This window comes from Cavia porcellus, unplaced genomic scaffold (genome assembly GCF_034190915.1).
Source record: "Cavia porcellus strain 051 isolate PalLab524CR breed Dunkin Hartley unplaced genomic scaffold, mCavPor4.1 scaffold_2, whole genome shotgun sequence".
NCBI lineage: Eukaryota > Metazoa > Chordata > Mammalia > Rodentia > Caviidae > Cavia > Cavia porcellus.
In genome coordinates, this window is record NW_026947485.1 from 66551070 (window position 1) to 66565307 (window position 14238).

The 14238-nt window shown below is 38.9% G+C and overlaps 1 protein-coding gene across 8 annotated transcripts in view; it reads right to left on the bottom strand.

The window, feature by feature from the left end:
- The window catches only part of Cdk14 (cyclin dependent kinase 14), a 567752-nt gene that overhangs the window by 454006 nt on the left and 99508 nt on the right, over positions 1 to 14238 (bottom strand). The window contains exon 1 of one of the 8 annotated variants that reach the window (XM_063243029.1): positions 10946 to 10967. The exons of 5 other annotated variants lie outside the window; for them this stretch is intronic. Coding sequence is in view for 1 of the 3 variants with exons in the window: in XM_063243027.1 (XP_063099097.1) it covers positions 3643 to 3747 (105 nt within the window). In the remaining 2 variants the exon portion in view is untranslated. Of the gene's footprint in view, positions 1 to 3642; positions 3798 to 4483; positions 4641 to 10945; positions 10968 to 14238 lie in introns of those variants that run through there. 2 more of the 8 variants (XM_063243036.1, XM_063243027.1) reach the window with 2 other exon arrangements.

The following is a 14238-nucleotide window of genomic DNA, read 5'->3' on the forward strand; positions in this document are numbered from 1 at the left end:
AATAATAAATTTGACAGCAATCCCCTAAATAACAAAGTCTTATCTGATTTCATGAAGATGGGTTCTGTAAGCCTTTCCTACAACTGAGAAAAGTCAATAGTGATGCCTCACTGAGATACACAAGGTGAATTCAGAAGAGCAGCTGGATGAAGGCACATATCCTGCTGCTTGTCTGCCATTTGAAAACAAACCCCAGTGCCTCCAGAAGCATTTCACTGTCAATGCTGTATGTTCAGCGAGATCTCATTTAACTGAGGGACAAGCTGCTAGGGCAAATGTGTTATCAACTGGGCAGAAGACTGAATCTACTGAACACACACCCATCTGATGTCTGCTAGGTGATAATCAGAACACTGGAGCATTCTCTGATAGCCTTTTTTATCTACCCAAATTCATGATCATTAAGAAACAGTCCTGTATGCTCTATGATCAAGGAAACCTGGGAAGGATCTTGGGCTAGATGTAACACAGTTGACAGAAAAGAGATGTAAACTGAGGACTTCTAGATGAGATGACAAGGACAAAGGTGATGTTTTTTATTATACAATGGTCACTATGAAAACTGCTTTCAAAATCACTTCTCAGTCTCTACAACATCCCTTGTGGGGCACTATAATTATCTCAATATCATAGGTGATTAAATGGAGACACACATGAATTAAGATGTTCAAAGCTGCGCAGAGTCAACCAGAGTCGAGATGCACTGCAGGACTCAGACTATAACACTACTCTTAACCACTATGTTGTCTGTCTTACGTGTCTCCCAAGACCAGTATCTTCAGAGAAATAAAGAATGAACCTAACCTACAATGCTCCTATTCATTCTCTCTTATGTCTCCTAATGCAAAGAAAAGCACTTTCAAAGCTGCACAAAATAACTGGTCTGTGGGTTAAGGTTTTCAGGCTTAGTATGTCCTCCTCCCTATAACTCACCACCCTCCTGAATGTGCACTAATTAATCTAATTCTGAATGAGCCTCATAACAGAAGTCAAGCCGTAACAGAAAAACAGAGAAGCAGAAACAGAAAGCAAAAAGGATCAGGCTAACTGGGCAGATGAGATGACTGGAGTTTTAGACAACGTCCTGTCATCCTCTGTAGGCATGTTTGGGAGCCTGGCAGGAGTTAAAAGCATGGATATAAACGTTGACTGATCTAGTCTAGAAATGGTCAAATTCATTGATGGTGAATAAGGGGCAGCTCTGGACCTTTAACTGGACTTTGTATAAAGGACTTTCCAGCAGAACAACCATCAAAGTTTAAAAGAAGCAACATCAGAAAGGAAGCAGAGAAAGAGAAACCTACATTGATAAAGCTAGGTTTACTTACCTCATCCAGGGGAAAAGTGCTTAGAATGCCATGAAGCTAATACCTTTTCCCATCCTCTCTGTCTAAATCAGAGGGTATCTAGGGGTTCCTACTTGAACGTCCACTGCAAAAAGGAGTGGGAAGTGAAAGACAGCTCATGGCATCAGGAGATACAGTAAGGTTTTCAGTACTCTTTGCTTACAAAATTAGACTGAGGAAGAAGGGGCCATAAGCAGTGGGGAAAATTTAAATGATAATAATGACAAAAAATATAATTCAACTTCCCAGTAAATATTCCAACTGATTGTTGCTCTCTATTAGCAATGAACAGACATGAAAATATTAGCAGCTCAATTATCATGTACAATTAGCAGGACATGTAAAGAATCCAAATACATCCATAGATCTCTCCCTCAGTGCATTTCTGTCCCCTATTCTCCTCCCCTCCCCACCATAGGCTATTCTTTTTAGGATCTCTACATTACCTCTTACTGGTATTCATGTGGAAATTTGACCTAGTGACATCATATAAGGATAAAAAATGCTGTTCCACATAAAAATCAAAGTATACTTTGAAAAAATAAAACTCTCATGAGCCTCACAGCATAGCTGAAATGTTAAAACATGCTAAGTGAAATAATCCAGACACAAAAGGCCAAACATTGTACAATGCCACTTGATATCATATAAGGTATCTAGAACAGGTAAGTTCATAGACAGAGGAAGTAAGCTAAAGATTACCAGGGGCTTAGGGAAGAAAGAGGACGGGTAGTTATTATTCAACAATTGGAGAGGCATAGGATGAAGAAACTGTTCTGAAAATAGACAGATGGATAGTGGTGATGGTTTCAAAACACTAACTGTACCTACTGCCACTGAAGTATCAACTTTACAATGACGAAAACAGTCAATTTTGTGTTATGTATATTTTAAACACAACCTAAAAATCAAAACATACAGTATCTCTCTCACAATTACCAAAATGGGAAGAAAAAGAACAGCTTGCAACAGAATTTCTCCTTGAAATATTTTAAGAACAAGTAATGGAGTGGACAAACGTGGTGTCTCATGCCTATTACTCCAATGCTCTCGAAACCTGAGATAGAAGGATCACAAGTTTGAGCCCAGCTTGGGAAACAGTTCCTATCCCAAAATATCCATCCACCCATCCATCCGTCCATCCCAACATACATACACACATGTAAATTGTAAGTTGCATGAGGACAAGGACCAGGTCTGCTTTAACCACCACTTATACAAAGTAGATTAGCCATAGATGTTTGCTTGATAAATAAATGTTTTAAAAGGTAGGGGAAAAGTTCTCCAAGTTAGGAAATACAATATTTAAAAAATAACTTACTATTCATGAGAAAGTATGATGGAGCATATTCCAAGGAAAAATACCCACATTACTATATCCAAGCTCTTTCTATTCCATCTGTCTTTCGTTCACAGCATGCCTTATAATATCTTACACATAGCAGGCAGTTTTTAATAGATATTTTGGACAATTAAAGGAAATAAATGGCTATAAAATCAGTGTCATATTACTACTCTACTATTCTCTCTTTTAAAAATTACTTTCTGCAGATGTACAGTCCCTTCTGTCACAAAATGAACAAAATAAACCTCACAGCTTACACACAGTGAAGGTAAAATATAAATAGCTAGAACATATCACTCTCAAAAAAAGAAACTGCAAACATAAGGAACATTGTCTTCTATATACAAAAAAGTTTTAACTGAACATCCTATAATGGTCTTTATTTTAGGAGTAATCACAATAAAAGAAAATCCAAGTATTCATTCCCAATAATCAGTGCCCAACCTTTACAATAAATAGTTGAGTGACTACATAAGTACATTTAAGGCTGCCTTCTCTGGGAAACAAAAAAAAAATGTTTTTAACTCATTGTGAACCATCACACACTAACAATATTTCTCTTAATTCCCCTATCAAATAATCAAGTGTTCTTTTTAAAATTTACCTATGTCACAGAATTATACAGAATGGGCATACGGCCAACATGCCATTCACTGATGATTCTGCCAACTAATATTCACTGTGTATAACATTTACATTTTACCTGAATTACTGAGTGACTTGATATATATTAAAGCGTACATAAGTAGAATGTTTTTAAAACATAAAACCAACTGCTGACATCCTTAACATTCACCACCTATAAGAAAGGTGAATTCATGTGAACTCTTCAGGTCCATGTGATACACTGGTCTCACTCTGAACAATATTAAAACGTGTCCTTCAACTCCAACCCCCACCACCCACTACCAAAAGCTGTATGCCAATTAACAAAGAAAACAGAAATTCAACCTCCATGGATGTCAGAGTCTGCATCTCAATCTCCTCATTTTTATCTTCTTTAGGAGCAGGTGAGCATCCTTTTGAAGCAGTCTGTCTGCTGCCCTGCTCTTTCATGCAGGCAAGGGTTCTGCATTACATCCAAAAATGCCAACAGTCCACTCCGAGAGGCAGCACTTCGAGCAGAACCGCATGAAAGACTAGCACTTCTGCAGGTGAAAGCATAACCACTACAGGTGTAGTGATGCAAAATACCAGCACGCTGACCCCGTGCTCCACAGCACACACTTAAACAGGTGCACTTCTGTGCTCCTGGAGGGGTAGAGGTGACACGAGCAGAGAGCAAGCCCCACATCCCTACTACAGGAGAGATACTTATCTTTCTCAGATACATTTATGAATACTAGTTTTAAAAAAAAAAAGAGTGATCTCCCGTCCTTCACTGGCTTTCCTCAGCGGGCACTGAGCCAACCATAACCAAGCAAAACAATCTGTAAGATCTCTGTAAGCTATAATGAACAAGACTAACTGCAGGAAAATAGGACTCAGATACGGCAAGGAAGCAATCACTGAACCTCTTCCTCATATTTTCGCTGCTTCTGGTGTTTACAAACTACAGGCAATAGCCTCTGGAGCCTCTGCAGACTCGTGAGTAACCTCCACTCAGACCCCTGATTTAAATAACCCTTAATCAATCTGCGATGGTTTTGGCAGTTAAATAGAAGGGAGTAAAATGACATGCATAAAGTGAACCCTTTTCAAGTTGTAAATGAGTGAGTCAAGATCCTGACTTGCCGAGGTGCTTCAAATTAAAACCCTTGATACGATTTTAAGCATGCTCCCTCCGTCTTACCGTTTTGGTGTTGTCTCTCTCAAGCTCAATTCACCTGGAACTCTTTAACATATCTCTAGCAACACATTTGCATGAGGCCAGCCTCCTACGGCAACTGAATTCACATCTTTCTGCACTAGCAAGCTGAAATGGTACGGCCGTACTACAACCAAGACAGGGGGAAGCATAAGCAGGAAAAAAAAAAAAAGCCAGAAATCATCTCAGAGAAGCTGACCCCTGGGGAGAAGACCAAAAAATGGTTTCAAAGGAGCAAAAAGGACATGCAAACATTCAATATCAATTGCATTAACAGTTCAATTTTTTTCCCTCAAGAAATCTGATTTTTTTTCCTCCAAACACGATGGACTTGCCTGTGGAGTTCCCAGGAAGGCAGAGTAACCAGGCTCTGCAGCAGCATTGCAGCCAAAGTAAATGTGCATATGCTGTCCAGGCAATTCACAACATACTGTCTCTTCACAAAGATATTGATTTGCAATGCAGGGCTGCTTCAAAAGAAGACAGAAAGGGAGCCAAACAGCTAATGGTGATTGCACAGGAGAAAAAACATTTAATCAAGGGGATGCACCTCATTGTGCTTAATTTAATTTTTTAAAAGCACTCGAGAAAGCCAATAAGTGTCCTGAGTGACAACCCCATTAAACAATAATCTGAGGTCCTACAGAAGGCCACGTGTAGGCTACCGTCATTCAGGCTCCAAAAGCTGGGAAAATGGCTTTATGTGTCCATGTGTGTATACATGTCATATACAAATGAAGTACAATGAGAACTCTAAAATAACCATACCCCAAATACATGAAGCTGAAAATATGCACAGGTGAAGCACTGACTGAACCAAAGTGACATAATGAAGAGTTATGAGCCTGCAGAAATTACTAGGCAGACTAGAGTTCATACCAAACTCAAAAACAAAACAGCAACACAAACCAGATCTCACAATCTTTAGACAAATTGTGCCAAGTCATGCCACAAGGTGCTGGGTGGCAAAGAAAGTACGCCACTCTCTCAGCGACCTCTACAGGAATGTGGTTGATCTGCAGTTCATCTTTGTTAAAAGCTTCCTACCCTCCAACAACCACAAAAGTTCACAAATTAGATTAAGACGCAACAATACAACTGCTAAGCACCTTAGGCAAGAAATTTAAAAGTCAAGCATAAAATCTGACCACATAAATATTCATTTATTTAAGAAAGTAAGAAATTAAGAAACGGTAATTACTCGGTCACTGGTGAGTGGTCAATATTCCCTTAGCTCCTGGGACTTGTGGTCTTCACTGGTGATCAGAAAGCAAGGAAAAGCATTTTTCCTTAGCATGCTAAGTGCTTTAAATGAATCATTTCTTCAGCCCCCTATTGGTAAACTATCTTCATTAGTTTGAAAGATACCATGAAAATATTCAACTTTGTTTTCCTACAACACACAAGTTCATTCACAAATCTTACAAGATGTTCTTAAAATATACATATTTCCTTGTTCACTAAAGCCAAGAAAGAAATTTACCTTCTGAGTTTTTGAAAAACTACTGAATTATATGAACACCATTTCTACAGAATGCACTTTATTTCAGCACCTTTTTCAAGAAGTTGAGGTTTTCTTTGTGACTACTCATCTCTCGTACCCACAAAGATGCCTTCTCCAGAACCAATACTGTGTCTTATCTGAATTATTTAAAACTTAATCATATGCTATCCCATAAATTTTTCTTTTTGCCCTTTTGACACAGGGTCTCGCTATGTAGGATGGTCTCAAGCTCACTTGAGCCCAGACTGGTCTCAAACTTTTTTTTTGGTACCGGGGATCGAACTCACGACTGCCTGCTTGCAAGGCAGGTACTTATGCCGCTGAGCTAAATCCCCAGCCCCTGGTCTCAAACTTGTAAGGATCCTCCTACCTCAAACATATGCCACCAGGCCCAGCTCTTAAAATTCTTTTATTATTGGCATTTTTATTATTTTAAATCCTTTGAAGAATAAACCAAATATACCACATATTTCTTATTCTCCCACATCTAGAAAATATTAAATAAATATGTAAAATAATTAATGAATTTCCCAGCTCCATAGTTTAGAGCTAGATAATGTCCCTTCCTCTCTTATTCTATGTTTTTGGAAAACAATTACTGCTAGAAGTGCTCCCTACATTGAAGTAGCTCCTATACCTTTTCTTTTCCTCTAATCAAGTTGGCTGGTAAGAAAATGTAAATCTGTGTTCCTGTTTACTAAGGAATAGGGAAAGTGTTGACAACAACAAAAAAGAGGCTTTCTTGTTCATACTTTGATTTAGTCAGCAAACACACCCAGACATGCCAAGCAATGTGAACAGCCATGTTCTCTGTGTTCAAGGAACCCAGTGAGGCTTAGAGAAGTAGGTGACTATTATACACTAAAATACGTGCTTTGAGAACACGCAGATGGATATAAGTAACCTCCCTTGAGGGTCTCCGAAAGGAAGCCTTCACGGAGAAGCTAACGTGACCTGAGGCTTCCAGATTCCACCCCGCAGGGAGGAGCACTTAAGGAACAGCACAATATCAGCAACTGGAAGCTGTCTCCGGAAACCGCCCCCAGTACATCAGCCTCTGTGAAAGCTGAAGCAAAGGTGTTCTGATGCCAGATCATAAAAGGCCCTGTATACCATGCTAAGATGTTAAAAAGTTTAACCTACAGAAGTTGCCATTTATGCTAAAAAGGAGACTCTGAAGGACTGACTATAGACAGAACAGGGACTAGATGAGATTTTTCCATTTAACTACGGAAATGGTGTAGGAGATGGATTTGGAGGTGTCAAAGGGGTAAGGCCAAGGTCATTTGGAAAGTTGAGACAACAGAGTACACAGGCCTTGATTGAAAGTAACAAAACTGGGGATGATGGAAAGATAAAGGAGGCAAGAGATGTCCAGTATGAGTGACATGTTGAATGACTGGACCCAAGGCACCCACCAACCGAGTGTAAGTAAGCAGGACACACACAACACCCACCAAACCGCAGTCCAGCCATGGTGGACACCCGTTCTTTTCCTCAACACTGATGCCTGCCTCTGAGCTCTTATCTTAGCTGTGCTCTCTGCACAGAACGTCCTTCCCCAGAAGAGGGCATGAACCTCAGGCATATCCTCCTCCCAGTCCTTCCCAGGCTGCCCTCCCTTTTCTGTCACACGGAGGTGCTTCTGTTCACCCACCTGCTCTGTCTAGTTGTTTATCTTGTTCCCCTTCTAGATGTGAACTGCTCAAGAGCACAGCTTTCTGCTCACTCAGTCTCTGCATCTCCTGAGACCCCAGAAACAGCATTCAACGCTTACTGAATAAATAAACAGGAGACACTGGTGAATGCATGTAGAATGGCGATGCACAGGAAGTAGATGAATCTGAGAGGAAAAAAAGCATCAACTAATATAACTTTATAGTCAGCCATAAAGCCCAAATAAAGACAGTGGCTACAGGAAAAGCTGCAGGAAATTAATCCTATCTTCAGGCTGCAAGGAATATCTTTATTAGTAGATACTGATGTGTATCTGAAACCATACCATCAAAGAATGGCAGTACAAGTTGAAACAAGGTTTCTAGTTTCAAAGAGAAGAGACTAAAAGGTCTTGGAAAAAAATCATCTCAATGAATATAAGGAAAACACAGGAAAGAAGATTGACAAACACAAAGATTGGAATCTGACATTTGCTTGGTCATTTCTGCAGATAAACAAAGACTGATCTCATGAAATGCCCATCTTTACAGGAGGTTTTTTTAAAATTCTAAAATGTATTATTACTTCACTGGCTTTTTAAGTTGGTTGTAACAAGCCCAATCTTCAGATTTCTTTACTCCATGATGGGGTAAATGATGGACATCAGTGACAGCCTTTGGGTGAAGCAGCACAGCCTTAGGGCCCACTAGGACCTGGTCTCAACAAGCTGAACTTTCTACCTCACATTGATGGGGTACTAAGTGCTATTATGGTATACGAAAATAATGTACAACAATTAAATCAAGCGACACATCCATCATTTGAAATATAAATTCTGTCATAAGAACATTTGATATGTACTCTCTTACCAACTTTGAAGTGTATAAATATACTGTTTTAAACTACATTCACTATGCTGTACAAAAGACCTAAAAAATAAATTAAAAAAACCTTCTTCTCCTTCTTGAAACTGATCATCATCATCACCTCATTCTGCTCCCTATCCAGTTTCTAGAAGCACCATTCTACTCTCAGCTTTTATGAGTTCAATCACTGTAGCTTCTACACATGAAAGAGAACATGCACGGAACATGTGGTACTTGTCTTTCTGGCTTACTTCACTTAGTATTATGCTCTCCAATTCTATCCATGTCATCACAAATGACAAAATCTCCTTCTTCTTGAAGGCTGGATACTAATCGATTGTGTGTATATAGATTTTCTTTATCTACTCATCAGCTTATGAACATTTAAGTTGATCCCATGATGTGGCTACTGAGAATACTGCTACAATGAACAAAGTGATCTCTAAACTGATTTCAAATCTGGGGATACTCAAGAAGTGGGAATGATGGATGTGCATCTTCAACTCTATTCCGTACACTGCTGTATGCTCTGTAAGTGGAGCATACTTACTCTGTAAGTGGAGCATGCTCTGTGGCTATAGCCACATCCTGCTCTGGTCATTGTAAAATGCAGAAAAAGTGCCCAGCTGAAAACAGTTCAGAAAGAAATGTTATCTAGGTTGGAAATTAAAAGTCCAAAGACAAAGCTATTACAAAGGAACTTCAGAGCATTATGAGTATCAAGAAGCCTGAAAGCTGAAAATCAGGAGTCCAGTAATAGAAACAGGTCGGTGTAGATTATAGTAAAAGGGGGGAAAAAGCTTACTTTTGCCTAGCTTTTGAAAACCTCATGTCAGCCCAGTTCTACTTCTATCCATTTTACAGAAGAATGTTCCTCCTCCTTTCATATTGAGTCCTCAACAGCACTGGGAATGGTGTATGTGTCACTCAGCCTTTGCCTCCCCTCGGTTAAATTTCTAATCTTTATCATATAAGACTTGTCACTGCATTAAAACATATACCGATTTTCTACATACCCACCATACAAATGATTTCTACACACACACACACACACACACACACACACACACACATTTACACATTTATTTAGGTGACACAGAAAACGTGTGGGCACTTGTTTCCTTTTTATGAGCCAGTGGAAACACAAAGGAGTTCAGATGTGATGCCATGCCCCAAATGGGTGGAATGAAGATGGGATGTAAAAGTGATGTTGTTATGACCACATTCACAAAAAAACAGTACTGCAGAATTCAAAAGGTTTAGCGAACCATTACAATCTGAAAAATGAGAATTAAATTATAAATCTCAGTGGCAGACACAAAATCCTCAGATATCAGCAAAAGGCACTGAGAAAAGACATGAGGCTTTGCTTTTTGCTTTGTATCCTGGCGCCAGTGAGGACAAGGCTGCAAACCCATGGCTAGCAAAATGTGCCTTCAGGAGTGAAGCCTCCCAGTTGTATAAACTTACCTAAGTTTCTGAAGTAACTGCGAAAAGGAAAAATAATATCTAGTTCAGGGCTATAAGTGAGCTTTATTGCTTTTAGGAACTTTATTCCAGCTTTCTAAAATTTCACTTAGTCAGAAGCTCCCCAAAGGAAGAAAATCTTAAAAACGTGTCAAACAGACAAATACACAAGTAATACAGAAAGAAAATTAATTAAGAAAATCTTAAAAGTGTCAAACAGACAAATACACAATATTTTTAAATCCATACAACCTGTCCCTGTTCTACTCTGCACTTGAAATATTAAAATAAAAAGTACTCATTAAATAATTTGCTTCCCTGCCTCACTTTCTATACCTAAGAAACAGAATAATACAGGAAGCATTTCCTGGGGAAAAAATGAGTAACAATGCTACGTATTCCAAAATATACACTTGGGATAATAAAAAGATAACAAACCAAAGAAACTTACAATCAATCAATCAATAAATAAATAAATAATAAAGAAACAACAGAAATTAAAATATGTTCCTATGAATTATAATCAACTTTCTTCCTATGGCAGAGTACACTCCATTGTGTATAAATATATTTTTTCATCCATGCATATCTTGATGGGCACATAGTAGGATAAACTCAAGGTACTAATAGGAAAGTGAGTACACCATGAAACCATACTATTAACTAAAATAAGTCAGACACACAGACTTAAATATTGCATCATTTCTCTTAAGAAGCCCAAAGTATAAATAAAGAGCAAAATAAAACACAGACAATAGGAAGTAGGGAAATATTTTTCAAATGGGAAGGAAAACAAAGAGATGGAAGAGGGGAGGAAGGGGGTTAAAAAAAAAGGATTGAGAGGGAAAAAATGGAATTACAGCTCCTACAAATGGGAAGGGGGCCAAGAAATGGAAGGAGCAGGAAAGGATGGGAAAGCTTGGAACAAAAAAAGATTTAAGATGCGTTACGTACCAACTTCTCGTGATGAATGTAAACCTTGTGTACTGCAAACATGTACTAGTAAGAAAAAAGAGAAGAGAGAGAAGAGAAAAGAAGAAGAAGGAGAAGGCTACTTCCTGTCTTAGTATCTGCCTTCTCAAAACACTAGTAATAATTTAGGTCATGCTAAAACCACACGTACATCACCCACACAAAATAGAAGACAAACCAAACCATGCAAGATGCATAATAAGATCATTTAACCAATGCGGCTCACTGTTGTAAAGAAAATCAGGCTCATTACAAAAAATGCATAAATAGCAGAGATGTTAAGAGTTCTGAAATGCTTTAAGTTACTCTACAACCTTCCAAACATCCACTATGAAAGTGACAACAGCAATATTCAAACAGTGTTTGAGCGGTTGAGCCCTTTCCGTCATTCCTTATAGAATGTTTCTCTTTTGTAGTCATTAAAATAGAATATGACTGCTATTATCTTTTTGGTAATAGAATCAATTGTCTTTAATGACCAAAATAGTTCTTTTCTTTTCCGAGGGAATTCACCATCCACTGAATTCCAAGGAGAACTGCACCTTGTCCAAGACCAAAGGATCCAACTTACACTCATTTTCCTTCCCTGGGACTTCTGCAACCAGAGTTTGGCTACAAATTACCCCTCCAACCCCCACCCCTTTGATGGTGGCAAAGCCGAGAAAATGTTGGTTTTAGAAGTAGCAGTGTGTCTAGTCATCAAGCAAGATAGCCATCCTTGATAGTGTGGAAACCCTAGGCCTGGCCTGGGGTCCTCAGCTCTGCTGGCTGCCTGACTGTAAATGCACAGCTGCCCTGGCCTTGTCTCCATCCTGCCACACAGATCCTTCCAACTCATCTCGTTCTTTACTTTAGACACTACAGGCTGATTTTCATTCCCTTGCATCGAAGCATGCTAGTTCATACACGAACACATGTACAAAAAGGATGCAGAGCTACTGGAGCGCACTAATGCCACAGCTACGCTAAATAATTTAACAGATGTGCTGCTTTAATCTCTAAGGAAGGGAAATACAAGGTTGATATTGACTTATAACATAGTACAAAATGTGGTTTTCACAGCCATCAGAAGTTTTCATGAAGCTACTTTACACATCTAATTATATATAGCAATTCTATAAATTTATACTATATTAAATATGATAAATATTAAAATTTTGCTACTTACCCTAATAATTCATAAGGGAAAGTCATGCAACATGAGCTATTAACCTGTTATCTGCACCTACAGAAAGCCTGAATGCTTTAACCAACTAATCTAACCAGACATCCAAATTGCTGCAATTGCACAAACTAAAAACTTTATGTACAATATCTACAGAGAAACAAAACTAACTAGTGGTGCACATACTACCTATAAACTGTTGGTAAGTACAACCACTCATAAGCAGCTTAAAATGTCACAGAAACTATGAAAGTGAAATTGGTCTGTTAAATCAGTCCTGGCCTTTAAAGGCTGCTGGCCACAAAGGAAAGAGGGTTATTAAAGACTAAAGAAGAACTAGCAAGGGGATTTTGGAAAAAGCCACAAAAAGTACACTGGGGACTTGTGGCACCCATAAAGAAGGTGCTAAGAAGGCACTGGAAACTGTGCTTTCTGGGTTTCACACCTAATGGATTTCTATCCATCTTCTATTCATTTACCAGCCATTCACTGAGCTTTGTATTAGTCATAACAGAGACTATAAAGAATGAGACACAACCACTGCTCTCACAGATACTTATACAAATAAACATAATATGGAAAATAATTCCTGTATAAAGGTAATAACAACAATGAAAACCATGATAGTGCAGATTGAGAAATACCTCTGGCCAATCAAACAAAATCAGTAGATTTTCAGCCTGTGCAATCAAACTCTGAATTCTAGAGTCACAAAGAATTCAATTGGTATGATGTTGTGGGGTGGAGGAAAGCTATATATATATTCAAAGACTAGCACTGCCCACTCTTACCACATGAATTGTTATCTATATCTGGATGTAATTTGATAATTTAACAAAGAGCCTTTGTAATATCACAGCAGCACAGCCTAGAAGAGCAAAGCAAGTTCCGTAATTCAAACTCTCATGAACAATGGTTCTTTTCTCCCCCTGGTGGAAGATCATCTGGATGGACTCCAGGGTCTCCAAGTACACTGCTTGCCATGTGGTGCAAAGATGTGTTTTATCCTAGTTGCCCTGGATGCACACAGCCAAGTTTATTTCCCATGCTTCTTAAGGAAAGCTTAGCTTTGGGAATTACCACATCAGCTGGTCTTAAAGAACTGGGAAGACACATTTACCTCACGATTCATCTCAACATTGACTCTGACTTTTAAAAAGTGAAGCTTTACTTCTCAGAAGACAAAGATCAAATCAATTAACTTTCTTAATCCTCTCTAGTAATACCTGATTCTCTTATTAAACCAGCTGAGGTAAAGTGCAGAGTTGCTTCCGAACAGACCTCATCACAACCACTACTGCTGTGCAGCCCCACAGGAGCAGCGAACCCCTGGGGAGCACAGTGTGCATCCCACTGCGGTGCACTATTCCTGGCACACTCATCGAAATTACACAATTCAGCCCTGCACAGGATCAGTCTCAGCTCAGTGCTCAAGCACTGTTTCAGCCCCTCAGTTCCTGCCCATTGCTCCATTATCTGTGTTTCTGTTTCTATTACTACTACACTTCACCTTCGCACCATTCTGTGAAATTCAAACACTTTTTTAAAAGCTATCGGCTGCCCACAGGCTTTCTTAACATTTCCTTTAGATAAAGGTGGAAGTAGTTAAGAAGTTATTTATAGTAAAACTTACATTTATTCAATGTAACTTTAATGACAAAGTGGATTAGCACACCTGCCACACACTCCTTTGCTCCCCTTCTCGCCCTCTGGCTTTCTCAGCTGCCTTCCTTCTGTCAGTATCCTATTCCCCCACTGTAACTGCAAAGCTTCCACTTAAAAGTCATCAGAACTAAAAACCCATGGTTACATAAGGAATCTGCAAACGTCAGATTTACTGAACAGATGAGAATGATAACAATGATATACCCACCTTCACGACACACCAGGGAAACCAGTGTCCCCACTAGAGGAAGTGAACACTAGAAGTGAAATTTACTCTTACCAACAAGAAAATCAGCTACATAATGTATTCATACCTGAATGCTGCTGAAAACTTTGAACAAAGGAAGATTGAGAAAACAAAAACACGTCAGGAATCAATTTCGCCAAGAACGACCGAATAACTTTCAAATAAATAGCTTTAAATTGTCAGGCACACATTTTCAGA